Source organism: Hydra vulgaris, chromosome 09 (assembly GCF_038396675.1).
Source record: "Hydra vulgaris chromosome 09, alternate assembly HydraT2T_AEP".
In the NCBI taxonomy this organism is placed as follows: domain Eukaryota; kingdom Metazoa; phylum Cnidaria; class Hydrozoa; order Anthoathecata; family Hydridae; genus Hydra; species Hydra vulgaris.
The window spans coordinates 43,438,723-43,461,072 of record NC_088928.1 but is presented as its reverse complement, the minus strand read 5'-3'; the positions used below and the strand labels follow the sequence as shown (position 1 = coordinate 43,461,072).

At 27.3% G+C, this 22,350-nt stretch overlaps 1 protein-coding gene across 7 annotated transcripts in view; it reads right to left on the bottom strand.

Annotated features, from left to right (window-relative positions):
* LOC101237474 (dipeptidyl peptidase 8) overlaps positions 1 to 22,350 on the bottom strand; it is an 87,837-nt gene that overhangs the window by 12,573 nt on the left and 52,914 nt on the right. For all 7 annotated transcript variants that reach the window (XR_010640863.1, XR_010640864.1, XM_065805813.1 and 4 more), the window contains 2 exons: positions 13,460 to 13,557; positions 13,219 to 13,359 (listed from right to left, as the gene is read on the bottom strand). Coding sequence is in view for 5 of the 7 variants with exons in the window: in XM_065805813.1 (XP_065661885.1) it covers positions 13,219 to 13,359; positions 13,460 to 13,557 (239 nt within the window). In the remaining 2 variants the exon portion in view is untranslated. The remainder of the gene's footprint in view (positions 1 to 13,218; positions 13,360 to 13,459; positions 13,558 to 22,350) is intronic.

Here is a 22,350-nt window from a genome sequence, read left to right as displayed (position 1 = left end):
TAAAAATTAATCACTTTTTCAGGTTTTTACATGACATTAAAGTTATAATAATACTATAAAATTTAAAATTAATTTCCTATGATTTTCTATCGAAAGATAAATGATTGTTTTTTTTTAATTTCCTTTATTTAATAAGATTTGTTTATCAATTAAATAAATAATTGTTTTCTATTTTAAAAAATATATATAGTTTTAAAAAAATAAATAAAAAAGCATCGCCTGTAAATATATTTATTTTTTAAAATTAAAAATAAACCAGGTTAACTTTTTAACTTACTCGAGCTAAGTTAAAAACTTTCTTAGGTGTGCACATTATTCAGTTATCGGTATTTCTTCCCATTTATTTGAGATATTTTTTAACTTAGTTGTTGCAGTATAACTTTAAATTATTTAAGGTACTTAAAAAGGTATTTAAAAAAATTAAATAATCAGGAACATTTAGCTGATAATATCCTATTACATTATAGCATTTTTTTGTTGTTATTGTTTAAATTAACCATTAAATACAAAACAACATAATTAACATTAAAAAAGTGTTTTAATTTTTTTTTATTTTAAAAAATACAGTTATAAGTGAACAGTAAAATTTATTAAAATCATCTCAGATGTTTTCATAGCATATTGTTTTGTATCTGTTTTAAGAGAATTTTCAACTTAATTTGCCGTAATACGACTGTCTATATATAATGTTATTATGAATTTTAATAAAGTTTTTATGAAATTCCAACCCTCTAAAAACAAGAAAAAATTTATCTATTATATCTATAATAGAGATACTTATGCTATAAATGTCTTTGTGTAACCAAGTAAGCTTATTTAAGACACAGAAAAGACAATTGTCATTCTTAATTTTACATAAAACTTTTTTTTTCCTTAGAAATTAATAAACTGGGGCAAGTCAAAATAAGCTCTGGGCAGTTGGCAAATAAAAAAGTATTATGCGTTCTCTCTCCCCCCCCCCTCCCTAATAAGAAATTAACATTAATTGCTAACTTATATTATGTTTTTTATGCCAATTAGTATATAAAAAATAAGTATATATATGATAGGTGTGAGACAAACCATGAGGCGTCCTATGATTCAACCGAATCCTAAATTTCAATTTAGAACCGAATATGAGAAATTTATTACACAACCGAAAATATTCACGAAAAAAATTAGAACCAAAATACTTTCAATTGAATTTTCAATCGAAAGTCATAATTTTAGAACCGAAAAAAGTTCTAACAAATTTTCAATCGAAAGTCGTGAAATAAAGTTTTTAAACTAAATTAAAATAAAAAAAGAAAGGATTTTGTAATTCGATTCTGCAATGAAATATACTTTTCGGTTCTAAATTTTTTGGTTGTGAAATATTTCGGTGATATTTTTGAGGATAAATATTTTCGGCTCTATCATGTGACATGAACCATGACCTGTATTACATGTAGTCCATTGGACAGCTTGTTTATATATTATAAATTATATATTATGTATTTAGAGCCGAAAAAAATTTCAATCGAATTATCAATTGAAATATCATAAATAATTTTAGAACCGAAAAAAGTTCGATCGAATTTTCGATTGAAAGTCGTGAAATAAAGTTTTTAAACTAAATTAAAATAAAAAAAGAAAGGATTTTGTAATTCGATCCAAATTTTTTTGGTTGTAAAATTCGGTTCTAAAACTTTCGGCGCAAGAAAGGATTTTGTAATTCTATTCTGCAATGAAAGTATACTTTTTGGTTCTAAATTTTTCGGTTGTGAAATATTTCGGTGATATTTTTGAGGATAAATATTTTTAGCTCTACCATGTGACATGAACCATGACCTGTATTACATGTAGTCCATTGGACAGCTTGTTTATATATAAGATGTGATAAAAGTATAAATAAGTCGCTTATGTAGAATAGGCCGGAGTGAAAATAACATTTTTCAGAAATACAACTTTTCTCCCTGATTTTTATATTAGCCATAAAAAAAACTAAAAAAATGAGATCAAAATGAGCAAAATTGGACAAGAATTACCCCCTGCTGTAATTTTTGACTATTTCTACATATTATTGGTAGCACAAATTTTACATTAAAAATTATTTTTTTAAGTAAAAGTTACAAATTGAAAACATATTAGGTATTCGGATTGAGTGAAAATAACTTTTTTTTATAAAATTCCATTTTTCTCTCAAATTTCTATATAAGTTATAAAAAAACTTAAAAATTGAGACTAAGATGAGTAAAATCAGACAAGAAATAAAAATCAGACCCCCTGCAGCAAAAGTCAAACTAAGCAAATTTTCAGAATTTTCCATGTTTTAAATTTTTATTTAAAATATTGGTTTGTAGGATTCTTCTCAAAACTATTATTTCTAATTTATTAACATGTTATTGAACAGGAGAATTTTTTACAAAATATTAACATACATAGGGCAAAAATATTACAAAATAGTGTTGTAATGTGCCATGGTGTTAAATATTGGTATACTTTTACTAATTGCAGGCAGACACATATCATACCATCTCTTTTTATTTCACCGCAAACTGAGATTGAAAACAGCTGTTACCATCTTTACACAACATTTTACAGCTTGCGTTTAGCACGGTAACGGAAAGATTACTTAGAAGAATGCAATTCTGTTTTGCTTCTTTAAGTTCCACATCAGTGAGCTGCATTGTTAGTGGTGACTTTGTCTACTTTGTATTACTTCAATCAATCAACTCCCATGTATTCTTTGGCATAAAATTTAGAGTCGGAACTTTGAATTCCCGCACTAGTTTGATTAGCATTCATACTTTTTTCTTCTCTAGCTCTCTGTATACGCCTAACATCTAATTCTCAGATTTGTGGCTGCTCATCTGTTATCATTGCCAGAAGAGTCTTTACTTGATGACCAAATAATGCGTTTGTTTGAATAACTTTGTTTACTACCTTACATAATGCATCTGGAAGATACCGTGATTTGGCTATTATGCCTGCTGCCATGAAAAGTAGAAGACTCCTCTTGATGATTTATCACATAGGGATGTAAATGCGCATAATGTATATTGTTATAGTTACTAATTTTGATGAAGGACTGGTGGTAAAAATATATAATCTGAGGATCCTGTTGGCAGTGGTGAGCCATCTAGAATGAGCCAGTTTTCCAGGGCTGCGCTTTTCCAGATTGACAGAACAAGTGCCAATTAGTACAGCTTGGCAAATGTCAAAAAGGTAAAGCTGATCTGTATGCTTTTCTGTCTACCTCTGGCATTTTTACATTATGATTTATAAAATGAAAATCAACAACCTTTAAGATCTTACAAGTTTCAAGGGACATTTCAATAAAACCTGAATAGTATCTAGGACCAGATGTTCTTCCATCCAATTCTGAAAACAAACGATGAAGCTCATTTGCATGTAATAAACAAATTACCCATTGAAGAGGCCGTCAGAATTCTAACTCAATCAATTTAATCATACTACCCTTGTTTCCAGTGTTTACATTTGTTCCATTACAGCCAAGCACTTGGCAATCATCCAAAATGATATTTATTTTTTTGAGTACTTTAGAATTTGAGATTTTATAGCTTCAGCTGTTCCGCTAAAAGGAGTGCAGTGTCCCAAAAAGCCCCCTCCAGGATTCAAAGATATGTGCTCTTCCATCACTATGATTTTCTTCTTATCAAAAAATTCAAGGGTCTGGCCTTTTTTGCCATCAAAATACAACGCTTTTACTTTGACTTTACTAACTTTCTAGTTATCCCTGGCTTTCATGTGCTCACGGTTTATTATGCTCCGGTCAATAAAATATTTTTTTTCATCACTCGAAATAATGCCAATATCTTTAAGTACAGCTGATGCCAAAGCTGCAGCAGATCTTTCTAAGAGTCTGTGGCGTTCGCAGACTAATGAAAAAGAAGGGAGAGATAATCGCATTTGCTTTGAAGATGATAATGATGATGATGGAGTGTTTTTTTAGATCTTCGCATTTGCAAGCATATCAAAGAGTTTAGCTAGTTTGTCTTTATAGAATTTATTTTAATTTTTATTTATAAGTTTTATAAATAGTTTTTATTTTCTCTGTCAGCAATTTTTTGCAGCTTTTTGCTCTGCTCAAATATATTATAAATTCTCTTTGTCAATAATGTAAATGATGACACAGTAGGTATGTTGCATTTTCCCCAAATTTTTAAGACCTGCATTGCTGTTGAAGCTGCTTAAGTCTTTTTGTTGGCTTTTCTAGGAAGTTTCTACAAAAATTTTATATCATATTTAACTTTAATATTGTTTGAAAAAATGATATGTAGTACAGGTTGTTTACACTTTCTCGCAAATATTTCATATGCAGCATCACATCTAGTCCTGTTGGCAGCTGCACCTCAGAGAGCGGCTTTGAAAATCTAAAGAATGGTTATTCTGTTTTAAATCTTAACATTCTATTTACTGAAATATATTTTGCAAAGTTTTAGCTTATTATAGTATATTCATAGTATAAGTATCAAATTCAAAAAAAAAGCAAACATAGCAAGGTATCAAACTCTACATAGAAACATAACATGTCAACACAAACCATATTCAATTAATTAATATTCCTATTAAATATAATATACATTATAACAAATTTATTGTTCAATTATAAATAATATTATTAATTACAAACAATATATTCTTACTAACATTTAAAAATATGGTTTGTATTGAAACTTTGAGTAGAGCATGTATTCTATTAAATTTTATGCTTAATATTCAATTTCTTTAATTGAAATATCTTTCTTTTCAATTTTTTTTTTAAATTTCAATAACTGTTTTAATACAAAAGTGATTTTTTTGATCATAATACTAATGGATAATTCAACCATACCTAAAATGCTTTTACTTTATAACTTCTACTTTAAAAAATAATTTTAAATGTAAAATTTGCGCTACCAATAATAAGAAGTATTAGTCAAAAATTGCTGCAGGAGGTAATTCTTGTCCAATTTTGCTCATTTCAGTCTCGTTTTTTTAGTTTTTTTTTATAGCTAGTATAAAAATCAGGGAGAAAAGTATTTCTGAAAAATCTTATTTTCACTTCACCCTAATGTAGAATCACATTTTTTTACTAAAACCTTTAAAAATCTGCCAAAAAGTCATTTTAAAGGTGAATATCATAAGAAAATAAAATATACTAACTATTGAAGCTCCGTATGTTAAAAAATGCTACAATTAAAATTAATTTAGAAACATAGTATGCCACATTATATTACTACATAATAAATACCAAATAAAATGTTTCAAAAATTGTGTATGCTTATACTATTAAATTTTTTTAAAATTATTTAATTTCAAGATTAATTTTAAGATATTTCCAGATGTGCAGTTACAGTATGTGCTTTCAAGGTAGCTGTGAACTGTTTATCTAAAAACTAAATAAATATACTTTTAATATATTTATCAATAACTTAGACTAAAACTTTTAAAGAATACTACAGGGTATTTCTATATGAAATCATCCAAATCATGACACCCTTATGTCTCAGAATTTGTTCATTTCAGTTGAAATAATGCTGACTCATCATTTTAGTGGTTATCTGAAGCGACTACAAAGCAACTTTGACATATAGTATCTTCATAATGGCTTGGGGAAATTTCTTAAAATTTTGTACCCCAATAGATTTTTATTCGAGGAATCCAAAATTAGCACCCTCAATACTTGATTGTTTCAGGAAATACCTCGTTTATCCAATTTTGTTCAAAATTATTGGCTTGTAAATTAATTGTATATTATTATATTTAAGTCAAATAAAGAATGTGGCCCAAAATCCCAAGTAAAAAGTTTAATTGTATATCATTATTTCATATTAGGTCTACTGAAAAAAGTTATTTAAATAAAACACCAAATAGTGTTATTTAGTGACTATTTCAGGACATTTATATTCATATGCCAAGGGAGGGTCAGGGGGACTCCGACTAACTCTGCCCCTCCCCCCAATCTCCTTGGATTTTTTTTTTTTTAATATATAAAAGGAATTAACAATAAAATAATTATTAAAATTAATAATATTTATTTTTTTTAGTTTAAGTTTGAGAATCAATTTATTTTCATTATTTTAAATTGGTGAATGCTTACATCCTATTATCTTTTGTTCTTTTTAAAGGTTATACTTTACTTGCTTGTATTTTCTTAAAGAATGTGAATTTTATTGTTTTTATATTTTTTGGCAGGTAATAGTATAGATAATAAACATATTCAATATGGAGAAATGTGATATTGGAAAAAGTTTTAACATTCATTGGCACAAAACAGGATTTTCTAGAAAACAAGGTTTTGTTCAATTCAAAGATATTCCTTGTGAAAAATAAGAAAAAATAATATGGCAAATTTAAGGGAAAAATATAGTTCAATAAGAATTATATGTTGTTACCATAATCAATTTTATGGGAAATATTTTGAGAGAAAAATTACAAAGTGTTGCAATCCTTTTGGAACACATAAGGAAAGTAAAAAGATTGCTATAAAAGGTAATCTAACATTAATTACAACAGAATTGATATGAAAATTAAAAGAAATAGAATTTATTATTTATAACAATTTTTTTATTTTTAGTTATTTTAAAAACTTAAAACTAAATTTATTTCTTAGGTAATATAAAGATTTCCCTAGACTTAGCAAAATTTTTGCAAGAAAATAATGCTTATGTAATCCCAGGTTGGAAATTCTGCAGTAAATGTTACAAAAAAGCAGTAGAAACTGATGAAGATTTAAATTCACTAGAAGAAGGGAATCAAAAAGTATGAAAAACATTAAGTTAGATACTACTATAGAATTGCTTGAAATTTCACCAGTCAAACTAAAAAGTCTTTCAAAAAACAGCAAATTGCCTGCAGCAAAACAAAAATTTGAGAACACTATTGACAGAGTTGCAAAAATGGTCTCATTAGCATATAATATTAAAGAAACTTCTTTAACAACAGAAATAAAAAGCCCAATTTCAAACAACAACATTAACAATTACCATGATCTAGACATTTTGATGTATGAAATAAATAAAAAATTTTACACTGATTCTTATCGCCATAAAGTGCAAATGTTAACACTCGCATAAAAATCATGAACATGTACAAAGATATCAAGTTACTTTGAAGTGTCTGAATATCTTGTTAGAGTTGCAAGAAAAGTTAAAAATGAGCAGGCAATTCTATCATTGCCCAAAAAAAAAACTGGAAACCCACTTTCACCAGAAACAGTTAATTTAGTGATTAACTTTTATCAAAGTGATGCATTTTCAAGAATGATGCCAGGAAAAAAAGATTTTGTAAGTGTTAAGAAAAACCAACATGTTTAAAAAAGATTATTGCTTTTCAATCTTAATGAATTACATGTTGTGTTTAAAAAAGACTACCCTAACATCAAAGTCAGTTTGTCAAAGTTTTGTACGCTTAAACCTAAATGGTGCATTACAACTAATGCGTCAAGTACTCACAATGTATGTGTTTGTATATATCACCAAAATATAAAATTTCTCATTGATGCCATTAGTTGGAAAAAAAGTTATAAAGATTTCATGGCATTGATTGTTTGTTCTCTTGAAAATGCAGAATGTATGTTGCATCAATGTAACCAATGCCCTGGTATTAAAGCATTAAAAACTTTTTTAGTGCAAGAGTTTATGGACCATGAGCTCAAAGAAGATTTAGCATTCAAGCAATGGCAGAGTACCAATTGTACAACACTATTGTTACAGTCTTTGCACTAGATGAATTTAATGATTTATTATGTGACAGCATTGACAACCTTACCACTCATTCATATATTGCAAAAACACAAAGTAGATAATTGAAAAACTGTAAAGAAAATCTTAACTAAAGCGAATGCTTATTTTTAGGAGATTTTGATGAAAAATATCAATATGTTGTTCAGGATGAGGTTCAAAGTTATCACTGGAGCAAAAGTTAATGTTCACTCTTTACAATTGTACTTTATTTTATAGAAGAAAAACTTCTCAAGCATAAATCTTTTTGTTTCAGAAGATGTTGATCATAACACAGGAATTATTTACAAGACTCAGGAAGATATATTAAAGAAAATTTACCTGATGTATCAAGTGTGAAATACTTTTCCGATGGTTGTGCAGCACAATTTAAAAATTTTAAAAACTTTATCAATCTTTGTCATCACAGTAAAGACTTTGATTTAAGTGCTGAATGGGTATTTTTTGCTACCAGCCATGGTAAATCCCACTGTGATGGTATTTGTGGGACTGGTAAAAGAGTAGTATGTCAAGAAAGTCTAAAACAAATAACTACTAAGCAGATTTTTATGTTAATTTAATGTACTCTTTTTGTAAAGCCAAGATAAATGGAATTTATTTTAAATTATTTTCAAAAGATGAAATCGACCAAACAAGAGTTCAATTAGAAAAAAAATATTTAGAAGAAGAACAATTCCTGGCACAAGGATGTATCATCACTTTATTCTAATTGCTTCAAACACTATAAGTTCTAAAAAACAAGTATTGATAAATGCACTGAAACATTTGATATCATTCGAACAAGCAAACATAATAAAGAGATTTCATTCAACATAACAAAAAAAGGATTATATTGCATGTTTTTATGACGGATTTTGGTGGGTAGGGATTGCTGAAGATGTAAGTGACCTTGATATAAAAGTCAGATTCATGCATTCACAAGGACCAGATAAAAACTTCTTTTGGCCAACGAGTGTTAGGTGCTAAATTCTGAAGTTATATGCCTAATTTCTACACCCACAACAATACCAGGTTGTACGTACAACATATCTGATTTAGATTTAGACAATATAAGCAGTTGGTTACAAAAAAAAATTAACTACATTTAAAATTATTTTGTTGTAATTTTATTTACCTGTTTTGCATTTAGAATTTGTCATTTTTTTTTTTTTTCAAATCCTTGGATGTAAGGCTGAAAAGGAGGGGAATTTTAAATAATTCCCACTATCTACCTCATAATGTCAATGACTATATTAGTCTTAAACTACTAAATAATACCATAAAGATATTAATATATATATTAATATATATAAATAATACCATAAAGATATTGATATAATAAAAATGTTTAAAAACATTTCAGTATCTTTGGTTTTAAAATTTAAGATTTTTAAAATTGTGAAAAGATCTCAGTTTTGAGTGCTTACTTTGAAATAAGAGGTAAGTATTTATCGATTTGAAATAATGAAAATAAATTATAGAGTTTATAAAGTTTCTCAAACTTAAACTAAAAAAAATATATATATATATATATATGTTTTTAAATTATATTTTAATAATTATTAATTCAATTTATGTGAAAAAAAATAAAAACAAAAATAAAAATACAGGGAGACTGGGGGAGGGGGGGGGGAAGAAGGGGCAGAGTTAGTCAGAGTCCCCCTGGCCCTCCCTTGGCATATGAATATAAATGTCCTAAAATAGTCATTAAATAACACTATTTGGTATGTTATATAAATAAATGTTTTAAAAAACATTTCAATTGCTTTCCTTACAAAACTTTAACTTTTCTAAATAGATACCATTATTAAATGCAAATTTTGATTAAGTATTAGAGAGACAAATGATGAACTAACTTTTTTCAGTAGACCTAAGATGAAATAATGATATACAATTAAACATTTTACTCAGGATTCTGGGCCACATTCTTCATTTCACTTCCAAAAATCATTAATTTACAAGCCAATAATTTTGAACAAAATTGGATAAACGAGGCATTTTCTGAAACAATCAAGTATTGAGGGTGCTAATTTTGGATTCCTCAAATAAAAATCTATTGGGGCACAAAATTTTAAGAAATTTCCCCAAGCCATTATGAAGATACTATATGTCAAAGTTGCTTTGTAGTCGCTTCAGATAATCACTAAAATGATGAGTCAGCATTATTTCAACTGACGATATCTCTGGAACCCATGAGTATTTTTAACTAAAATTTTCGCAGTTGTTTTTTTTTAATATGGACTGCAAGTGAGGTAACAATGAACAAACTCTGAGACGTAAAGGTGTCAAAAATGTTTTTTTTGGATGATTTCATATGGATTTACCCTACAAAAATCTCTCTATAACTAATAAATCTTTAAAGAATGCTACAATAACCTCTCTATAACTAATAAATTTTTAAAGAATACTATAATAACCTTTTGCAATAAGTCTTGCATATGCTTGAAACTTAACACCTGTTCCATAAAATTTGAGACTGGCTTTAAACTTAAATAACCACGATAAAAAATTTTTTTTGTTATGTTCTTAGAATTAAAGATGCAGAATAGGAAAATAGAAATAAATTTATCACAAGACTCCATATCTTCGAATTTGATCAAGTCTGGTATTGGTATCTTGTACCAGCTTTTGTACAGCATTTAGGTCAAGTCTACTGGCACAATAACGAATCCGATGCTCAAGGTTTGATATATTATTTGTAGAACATTCTTGTACACATCCCGCTTAAGCATTGTCCAAAAATCCTCTATAGCACAAGCTTCTGGTAAGTTTGCTGGATTGTCTTTTTTTTGAACAAATGGTATCTTCTGGGTTTTTAACTATTTTGTTACCGAATTAGCATAGTGAGATGTTGCTAAATTGGGCCAAAAGATATACTTGGTGTCTCGATAAAATTTATTTATAAAAGGTTGCAAGCGCTTTTGTAAACACTCTTTTAAATATATCTCTTGGTTTACCGCTTGGCCAGAAGGAACAATGTAAATAGATGTGACCCCTCGAGGGGAGATTGCCATCCATACAAGTAATTTTTTCAAATTTTGCAACATCATAATACTTAACAATGTCTGGTGTCAATTTTTGATCATTTGAATAGTAGTTATTACCAGCCAGTGTGCTATAAGACAAAGTAAAGTATGACTCATCGCCAATAATATTGACGATAGCCTTTCATCTTGAAATGGTTCTAAACAACGTGCTTTCCATCTTCATGTTTTTTTTTATAAAAATTATACACACAACTTTATAGGGCTTGTTGATTTGGCATTTTAAATTGTTATCTAAACAAAAATTAATCAGAGAATTTATATGCTAATTGAAAGAGGAAAGATAGAGCTTTTATTTGATACTAAATACTAATTATTTTATCAAGCTTACTAATTAAATATCGCTAATTCAAGTTAGTCTCGCTAAATCAAGTTATTCTCAAATTTTATGGAACAGGTGTTAGTAGTAAACCTTTTTATAACAGCTAAATATTTTTGATCAAGTTTATAGCCAAAGACACCATGAGCAGCATTATTAAACTTATTATGTTTTTAAAAAAGGGTACAGTTCAACAGGGATTATCAGCTAAAGTTGGTCACAACTTTTAAATATTACTTTACATGTATTTCTTTAAAATTTTCCTCCCTGGTAGCTTTTCCGAAGGCATCCAATGCTCTTTAACCAATTGGCAAATCCGAGCCAAAGTCTCATTATAAGTGATGCCACAAAGTTAACAAATCCGATTGAGGTTTGGTAAAGGAACTTTATTTACTACAGTTGGAGATTTTTATTCTGCTTTTATTATAGTTAGGGATTTTTTATCATAAGCAGATAAAGATTGATGACATTCTAAATATATGGAAAAAATCATTTTTTATCCATTTATCACAAATATAAAAATTTGAACTTACTACAATTTAAAATAAATTTAAGATAAAAATTTGAACTTACTACAATGTACATTGTAATTGTTTAATGAAACACATATACCTTATACTATTTTATTCTTTTAACAGAATATCCTGCAGATGAATACTTTTTATAGTATACAAAAACAAGTTAGAAAGTAGTTTACTTTTCACCCATGGCTTTTTACATGTTTGACTCAAACTTGATGCCACATTATTGCAACATTTTAAACATTTCATTGGATTTGAATTGACTAAGTTATAAGGTATTCACCAAAGTTTCTGCCTCATTAAAAGGAATCTATCTCTGAGCAATTTCTGGGATACCAAGAGTAACAGGAACACTTTTACCTCCTTAATATTATTATAATACATTTTAGAATAAGATAATTGTTTATTGTAAGACTCTTTACTATAACTATTTTTATTTGAATATTTTTTACCTGTTCTGAGAATGGTTTGAGCTCCTAGATTATGCTCTTGATCAGAATAAATTTCTTTTAGAAGAGATGAGGCTAATTGTTCTTTTATTTTTTTTGAAAGCTTTAGAAATGCTCTCATTAAGATTTATGCTAGTCCTATAAGGTGAACATTTGTAAGGCTTACCTTTTAACTAGATTCCTGTTTCATACCTATAATAATAAATCTATTTCTTCCTAGACTGCATAAACTGCATAATATAAAGCAATCTCTAAAAGTTTGCAAGCTAGATAAACCATGATTTTTCCATTTTAGAGTAATTGAGCCTGAAACACTTTTCTCTCTTTGCAGAGATATAAACTTTTTTATTATCATATATCTTATACCATATATCATATATCATACACCATATTCTCTAGGGTAGGCAAAAATTTTCAGTGAAAACTCAGGTTTACAGAAAACTTGAACTAAACCTTGCAAATTTGTATTTACTGGAATGCATTCATTATTTTTTTCAAAGCAAAAAGACCAGATGATCTTTTGAAAAAGTACATGATCTTGTTTAAGATTATATTCTCCACTCTCCTTAGAGAGCAGAGGAGTCATAGTAATGTTTAATGCACAAATACAAAACTAAAGCGCTTGAAAAGTTGGTATATTATAACCTGTTACATACTAGAAAAGTTTGTCATTTTATTCATTAAATTTTAACTTTTTGTCATTATTTTAAATTTTTTTAAATTACAACAAATAAAAATAGTGGACTTAAACCTTAAATTTATGAACTGTTCATACAAAAATAGATATAAATCAAACAAATTTTTTATGACATTGCAATGGAAAATGATTGGAAATGGGAAAAGGTGAATTATAGTATTGATATAATGGGAAAAGCTGAATTAATAGTATTAATATAACTTTGTCATGTAAAAACCTAAAGAAAGTGAATCATTTTTAAATAGTTTCCACTTTCCGGAAAATATATACAGATTGAACTTAATCTATTTCCACTAACGGAAATGTTGGAAACTCATTAAAAATGAATTTTTTAATATCAAATAAATTATGTAAATGAAACAACTTATTTTTGATTTTGAAAACATGGACTATTTAAATAAATTCCACTATCTCGGAAAGAAAGTGAAATCAAATACCCCAAACAAGCTATTTAATAGATAATTTTATTTCATTTTCTTACTTCATAAATTATTTAAACATACCATGCAATTTTGGATAACTGCTTCAAATCTTATTCCTCTATTGCATGATCCCATTGTATCTAACATAACAACAGCATAACCAAATACTTGTAAAGCATACAAATTCAAACGTCGAACAGAGCGTTGCGAGTTTGAAACTAACTAAATTGTAAAATAAGAAAAGCAAGTAAAAACTGAAAACCAAAAAATGAAAAAAAAGTTATAAAAGAAAATTTGCTTTCTCAATTTAACAAAAACTTACCTGAACACATGGCCCTCCATAAACATACAACATTGTTGGATACTTCTCGCCTTCTCTACAATTCACCGGTTTAAATAGCATGCCATAAATATCATAACCTTTATAGATAGAATTTTAAACTATAGCAAACTTGATCAAAAAAACAGCAGTTACATTACCCAATCAAATTTAAGGTATCATTTTTTCATCTCAGGTATTCATTTTTTTAATTAAAATTAATTTTTTTATTTTGGCAACAAGCAGTTACATTAATCTATCGTATTCAGCCAATGCAATACAAAAAACTTCTGTTATTATCTATTTCAGGTCCATCAGGAAAATCTCCTACTAAGTGTGCTACAATAAATTAAGTAAAAAAATTCAATCAAATGCAAAAATAGGCTTGATTTATCTTGCTGCCCTTAAAGCTATCAAATTAATTTTGGAGGAAGGTAAAGTAGTATGTTATGTAGTGAGTATTGCAGTAATAGGTATTTTATCTTTTTGATAAAAATTGTAAATTTTTCAAAAGTTTTTATAATTGTAAGTTTTAAAAAATTTATCTCTTTTGTCTTGTTGACAAACTGAAATCCATATACATACAATATTCTTTGAAACTAAAGAAAGCTTATCAATTTTGAAATCTGTCAGATTTGTTGCACATTAAATATTTGCGGACAATCATTCAGTAAATGTATGGGATATAAGCTGTTAACTAAATGCTTTATTTTATATTGTACACACTTTTAAAAAATATTTAAAATAATCTTTTTAATTCAAAGCACTTTATATTCCTTGCTTTCCATTTCATAATAGATTTATGGGTATTATTTCAGTTACTGCTGGTGAGTTATCTATGCATCTTCTCTGTAAAGTTTACAATGAGGATGAAAAACTTAGAAAGATTACTCTTAGCAAATAAACTGCAAATGCTATGGTAAAAACAATAAAAAATCTGCTAATTTATGTATTGATTTCCTAATTTATGTATTGATTTACTCAATTATGATTATACTTTATATGTCAATTTTGAAGTAACCCTCTGGATTGTCAACTTTCAAAATATAGTCAAACGAGAAAAGATTATTTTCTTGTTGGTTCACAAGAGTCTTCAGAGAAGATACCTCCAATAAAATTGTGAATCATATAGGATATAAACTACTAGAAGCCCAATTTTACCTGAAGTTTCATTGCAAATTTAAACTTTAAATTAAACAAACTTAAGATTAAACAATTGATTTTTAAAATCTGTGTTCAGAGTTTTTAACAAGCAACACACTCAACTGTAATTATCCACTTTATTTAATTAAATGAAAACAAATAACGATAAAATATCATTTATGTGAAATTGCTGTTAAAAATTATTTTCAGGAGGTTGGTTTTAACACAATTTAAACATTGGAAAAAATTGACACAATTTTTAGACTGCTTCTCAATCGCAAAGGATCTGAAGAGTCCCTAATATTATCAACAAAAAAATTTTATTTTAAATGTCATGTCACAAATAGAAATGAATTTATAAGGAAAAAATTGACTAGTAATCATATTTTACAGATTATTATATTATTCTTTACTGCATTAAAGTTTGCTGTTTTTTGAAGTAATTTTTTTTAAAATATTTTATTTAAAGATTTTTTTATAAAACGTGATGTTTGAATTTTTATATTTGGATTTATTACAAAAAATCTCTTAAAATTTATTTGCGCTGAATGTGAAGCTATATTAAATTTTAAAAAAATCATTTGTTTCAAGTAAATAAACTTGCTCTCTAGAGGATGGCTTCAATAACTCTCTCTCTAGAGGGGGCTTCAATTATCTGCTTTTTAGAGGGGGACATTAATTACCTGGAATATACTTTGCATCATATACATCACATTTGCTAAACCAGGTTTGACTCAAAAAAATTTATTTTTAAATGCTAACAATGTCAGATATGCTTCTAGAAAGCTACTTAATTGTGAAAGTAAAACAATCTTTACTTCTAATTAGCACTACCATGAAGGCAACAAAGTGGTACAACATTTTTTATTAATACTATTATAAACATATACTTTAACTGTAAGCAAACCATTATCATGGCATAAAAAGTAAAGATAAAGTTGTTGCTTTTAAATCTTAAAGATTTATAAAAAGTCTCTAGAGCCTCACTTTCTGAGATAAATTTTAGTAATATGAAAATAATGGATCTTAGCATCAGACAATACCTTTTTGGAGGTATTTTAAAAGGCAGTTGCCTTCTCCTAATTTTAGCAGAGAAAAGTGAATACAGTCTTACAAGTTCTACAAGGCAGCAAGACATGAGGCAAGTTGAACTAGATTACGTGTTACAAGTAGTAGGGTGATCATAATGAAGCTATGAATTTTATTTTAGCAATTAAGTTTTAAAGGCAAATCCTTATCTATTATTGAAACCAGAGAATAATAAAAAAACAATAGATATACATTAACAATTACATGCTTCCAACAAGGAAATTCACTTTGCAAAAAAAAAAAAAGTGTAAAGTAATGAATTATCATTTAAAATATATACTAAAATATATATAATTTAATTATTTTAATTCTTTTTAAAAACTATTCCCCAATTCATAATGCCAAATAATAATAAAATATATCTCAATATTCTATAAAAATTTTTCAATAAAATTTTTATTCAATAAAATCTCAATATTCTAGATATTCTAATTAAAAAATTATAAAAAAAATAAAAATTGATTTCACAACACAGATCATGATCAATAAATATTAAACTTAAAGTGTTTTATGTCTGTATGTTAACAAATAATACTTTGCAATAGAGTGCAGGCGGTGAGATCTGTTGCAAGGACACGCCCCTGACGAGTGGCGTTAGTGCAGGTCTCGGGCTCTCCGAAACGTCATTGGTGATCGCAGTGCATTCCTGAGGAGGGGGATCACCATTATGCACTACTTAATTCTGATTGGTTACCATGGCACCAACATTTTTTTACCTCTTACACCCACGTATTATAGCGCTTTGTGAGCTTTATATTATGAATTTGTTACATTAATGACATTTATATACTTTTATCTCACACAGGTGATTATCAGTTTTCAGTTGGTTATCTAGAGTTTAGACCATATATAGTAGCACATCTACTAGCCTATTTTTTCTTTTTATATTGCTCGTACTTATATTTTTTATCATTTTACTTTATATTTTGTTATCTACTTATTTTATTGTTTTTGTATGGTGCGATAATTTTAGCCATGGTTGCCTTTAATGAACCAGCGGATCGATATTGACTTGTTTACTCATAGACCATTGTATTATCATTTGTTTAGTATGACTAGAGCGTGAGTTATTGTTCACCTAGTCCCTGAGTCCTAAAATTTTCTTCCTCCTACAAAATAGTCTTTACATTCATTTATGATTCTCACCCAATGACATCATCTACAATCTACTTCTATTTTCACATCTCCCAGATCTACGTGACTGGACGGCTCCGTTGGTCACTTTTTGCGACCATTGTGTCGCATAAACAAACAAAAATAAAAATTGATTTCACAACACAGATCATGATCAATAAATATTAAACTTAAAGTGTTTTATGTCTGTATGTTAACAAATAATACTTTTAATTAAGTGAAGAGTTCCAGTAAGAAATAACTTATGCAAAAAAAAAAAAAGTGAATAAAATATCTGACAAAACATGTTTTCTTTGTTGTCAGAAAAAGTGCGGCCATTAAAATGAAAAAACTAATTTAAAAAAAATAGTATAAAAGTTCTATTAAACTTTTATATTATTTTAGAGTTAATAAAAATAGATTTTTGAGAGATAAAAAAAATAGAATTGCATTTGGTAAAAATAATATTAAAAATTTGCAAAATATTTTTAAAGCTACTCTTCCAATTAAAATAATAAAAAAAATAAAAAGTTATTAAAATAATAAAACATTTGACTTCAGTGAAACTCCTCTCATAAAAAAAAATAATGTAAAAATAAAAATTGGGAACAACATCTTGTATGAAGGATAAAACTTTGAAGACAAAAGTGAACATAACTTGAAACTACAAGTGAGCAGAAATCTAAAAGAAAGTATAAAAACTTCTACGTCTTTAAATAGATTCTAATTTTAAACTGTATTCTGAAATTAAATTTTTTTTTTAGTCATTTACATAAAATGCTACTACGGACTGCGCTCAAAAAGCTTACAAGAGTCTTTAAAAAAATGTACTACTTTGAACTAATTTATCAAAATTCAAATTGAAAAATGAACAGTTGCAAAGTGGAGACTGAAATACTAAAACTATAAACTGCTAATCCACAGTAAGCGTTATAGAGATGTAATTGGGGTAAAATAGCTTGTTCATTTGCTTGTGGTTATAGCTGCAAGAAAAAGAAGTTGGTTGGACCACAATGTAACAGCATATGAAATTCAATTTATATTTCAACATGTGAAGTTCAATTTTGTTTATTTCTCTCATTCTATTGAAAAGTAAACAAAAATCTATTAAGTGCACTATTATTTTATCCCATGGGGTAAAATAAATATATACAATATTTTTAAACTCTTAATAACATTATGGACTTTTATTGGAAAATCATTAGCCCTGTGATATATTTATAGTATCAAACATTTTTCAGGTACATATAAGAACTATATAAAATGTAACTAATCTATTTTAATTACAATTGCCGTACAAATTTAATTTATTTTATTTTATTTATACAAGAAAAACTTTTTGTAGAACCCCATATTAATGAAATGAACCCCACTGTTAATGAAATTATCAGCTAAAAACATAAGAGTAGTAGACTGATTGAAATTTTATATAATTTAAATGGTAAAAACATTCCATTCAATGATCATAAGCCAGAAAAAGTGTGATGCAAAGTGTTTGAAAAAAAAAAAAAAAAATGCAGCTCTCGAGAAAAAAAAGCCTACTTTTTTGACAAAAGCACGAACTACTGATCATAACCTACTGCACTGTAGAGTTATATCAAACATTAGTATTTTTTTTGTAGATTTATATAACAAGTTAGTATTAAATGACAAAAAATATATAATTAATATATAACTGACCAGGACCCCAGGAGTGTTGTTTAAGTATGTTGAAAAAATTCACAAACCTAAGCTTAAATTCCAAATTATATGACATTTATATTAAGAACCCCATTCTATGAGAACAGCTCTTATTCTATGTGAACAGCTTCCACCTAATGTGAACAGCTCCCTCTTCATGTCAAAAGCTCCCACTCTATGCAAGCAAAACCTAAAAAAAACTTTCTGCTTTACCTGAAATTACATTGCAAACTGAAAATTAAAAAACTAATTCTTAAATTTTGTTTTCACAGTTTTAATCAAGCAACACCCTAAACTGTAATGATTCCAGAGCACAATGAATCTTGCAAATCTTATAAAGATCTGTAAGATCTTTCTTATGTTACATATATTAATAAAAACTTATTAGTATCTTAACAAGTTTTGTCAGAACTATTTATTTTTTTTTTTTATTTATTTCTTTAAGTAACTTGACAAAATTTTATTAGGATCTTATTATTAATTATTATATTAAGAAATAAATGAGAAAGAAAAAAAAACAAGAAAAAAAAACTACAAACCTTATAAAGATCTTAAAAGATCTTGCTAAGATCTTATTAAATTCAAAATACGCTTTCCTGTTTCCTAACGAGAATTTAATAAAATCTTTTTTGGTCATCAGTTATTCATTCCGCGGTTATTTATTTCTTTAAGTGTTGTCAGAGATAAACCAAAATATAGTTTTTTATACCTGTGATATTTTTTAGATATTTGCAAAGGCAAATAATATATTTAGTCTAAGAATATATATACCTTTTTAAAAAAGATACTAATGCATTTCATTGCATTTCAACAGAAAAACAATATTTCTTAATCAATATCTTTCTATTTTTTAAATTATAATTAATAAAAACTATTTATTTATTAATATATATATATATATATTAATTATTTATTCATAGATTTATTTTATAAAAAATATCAATCATTCATAAGCAGATCAGAGGTTTATTTCAAACAGAATATAACATTATTAATAATAATAATGATAATAATAATAACAATAATAATAATAATATATATATATATATACATATATATATATATAGAACCCTTAGATGTTGTCCGAAAGTTTTTTCCATATTTTGTTGACAAAAAGTAAAAATTAAAATGCAAGACCGGAATTTTTTTTTTTTAATAATGATAGACTGCCTGCCCCAACCAAACCCTCAGTTGATGTAGCAGCACTCCCTTGCGGGTCAGGCTATTTGTCAGTCGATGTAGCAGCACTCCCTTGCGAGTCAGGCTATTTGTCAGTCGATGTAGCAGCACTCCCTTGCGAGTCAGGCTATAAGATAGTCAATGTAGCAACACTCCGCGCATGATTTACAGTAAAAAAAATAAAAATAAAAACATTTTATTAAAAAAAATAAAAATAAAAACATTGTTTATATTTTTAAAAACATTCAGAATGTTTTAAAAACATTCTGGTCAATTAAATTTGCGTTTTTGTGGTTTTTTTATATAACAATTAATTTGTAATTAAATTAATGGTTTTGACTTTTGTCCAACACGGAAAATGTTGGACGAAAGTCAAAAGTAATTAAAAGTGACGTATGTGTTGGCGTAAGAATCACTTTTTTCCTTCCGCTCTTCCTAAAGCCAACAAACTATAGATCTATATATATATATTTATATATATATATATATATATATATATATATATATATATATATATATAATATATATATATATATATATATATATATATATATATATATATGCAATAATAAATTGAAATAAAAGTTACTTAATCTACTTATGCAAATTAAAGAAATTTTAATGAAGTATATGAGAAGCTGTTATATATTTTTATATGTGTTTTTGTAGTAGGCAAAAAGTATATTCTTGTCGGTCAAGAAAAAGTTCCCTATAATCAAACTTATTTGCCAAAATGATGGTTTACTTTAAAAATGATGGTTTACTCTAAAAAACTAATAGTGAATTTTCAAGTGATGATGAATTAGAAATGATGAATAAGAAATGATACCCACTTTTACTGAATTTGAAAAGGGTTTAAATTGTCCAAACTTTATAAATTGTCTAAATGATTACAATGATGGACATACATGTGATGATTTTTTATTTGAGGATTTACCACATTCTTCGACACCTGTCATAGATCATTTTATAATCGATTAAGATTCAAATAACACTAGCTTTGCAAGCATTGAAAGTTCTGATATTTATTGAACAAGCATATCAAAAAGGTGCTATATTGCAAAGTTAAATAACCTTGCTAGAGTAAGTACTACATTTTCATGTGGTGAAATAAACTACATATATATTTACAGAGTGTTAGCCAGGAATATATTTCATACCATGTTTTTGCAATATTGGGAATATTTATTGTCATTGTTCTACAAAATATTAGGAGTTTTTATTAAAATAAAAAAGTCATTGAATTTTGGAATTTTTAAACCCATTAGGAATTCTGTGGTATAGAAGGTGCCATTGGGAATTCTGTGGTATAGAAGGTGCCATTGGGCTAGCTTTCACCCTTATTTAGTAGATCATGTATAGTATATGCAATAAACTAATATTTTGCTGATACTATACAGAGTGTCTGTCAGATCAGGGAAATGATAGGGAATTCAGATTTCTGCAAAAAAATTGCCTGGTTCCTCCCTGATTTTTTTATAAAAAGGGAGAAATCAGAGAAAATGGCTCTGTGGCAAACTCACATAATCAATGTCAGATGCATATCATACACATAATGTTTAAAAAAATTTTTTTTTCATATGATCTTATACTGATACTTTGAATGCAAATTGTAATATTATTTATATATTTGCAATTGAAAGCACTTTTCTAAAAGAACTCAAATCAATTTTGTCCAAAGTTGAGTTTTTGTATGTGCATATTTAGTCAGGAAAAACAGGTAGAAAATCAAGGAAAAAACAGGAAAATCCATCTTAAAATATTGGCAGACACTCTGTAATAGTATATAACTCTACTATATAATAGTAGTATAAGTTGTTTCTAAGGATTAATATATAGGCATTACCATTAGACAAAAAAGAGAAAAAAAAAGCATTCTGGTCTGCATAAATAGGGGACATTTTTTTTTATGAGCCTGTGTGTTACATATAATGCTGTATATGTTATAAAAGGTATCTTAATCTGTCCCTAGTTGTACTATAATTTCTATAATACTGTTATTAGTACTAACACTACTTTATACTAAGTTATTAAATAATTGTTATATAAACAGAATTCCCACAGTCCTGGAAAGTCTTGCAATTTGATTAGTGTCCTGGAAAGTTCTGCAATTTTTCATTTTTTTATAAATCCTGGAAATATTCTGGAATTTTTTAAATTTGAAGATTTAAACTTCAAAATTCAAAAACATAGGTTCCATAGTTAAAATTTAAAACGAAATTTTAAGAGGTTAAATTTTATAGTTCTGATTTATGAATAATATTATAATCAAGTATATTTTCCCTCTCACTAATGTAAACATGTTTTGATTAAGATAAATGTTTCAAAATGTAAAGTATAGTACACAGTTGGTTGCTTCTCCTTAATATATCTGTAAAGATGCTTGACATGATCAGAATTATATGATTGTTTGAGATTTTTTCATATTTTTTATTTTTAAATAAGTTAAATGTTTGTAGTTTAGTTTTTTTTTTGTTTTTTTTGTTTTTTGTTAATTCACCTCGTTAAGGCGGAGAAGGTCACTACAGACGAGCAGGCTAATTATTTGTGGTATAACCCTCTCTCAACTCTAGAACTCCAAAACACGAACCTTGAAAAACAAGGCCACTGCGCAGAGAAACGAGTTAAGCGCGGTACTACCAGGGACGTGGCGGGGATCGAACTCAGAACCTTTCGATTATGAAGCAAGC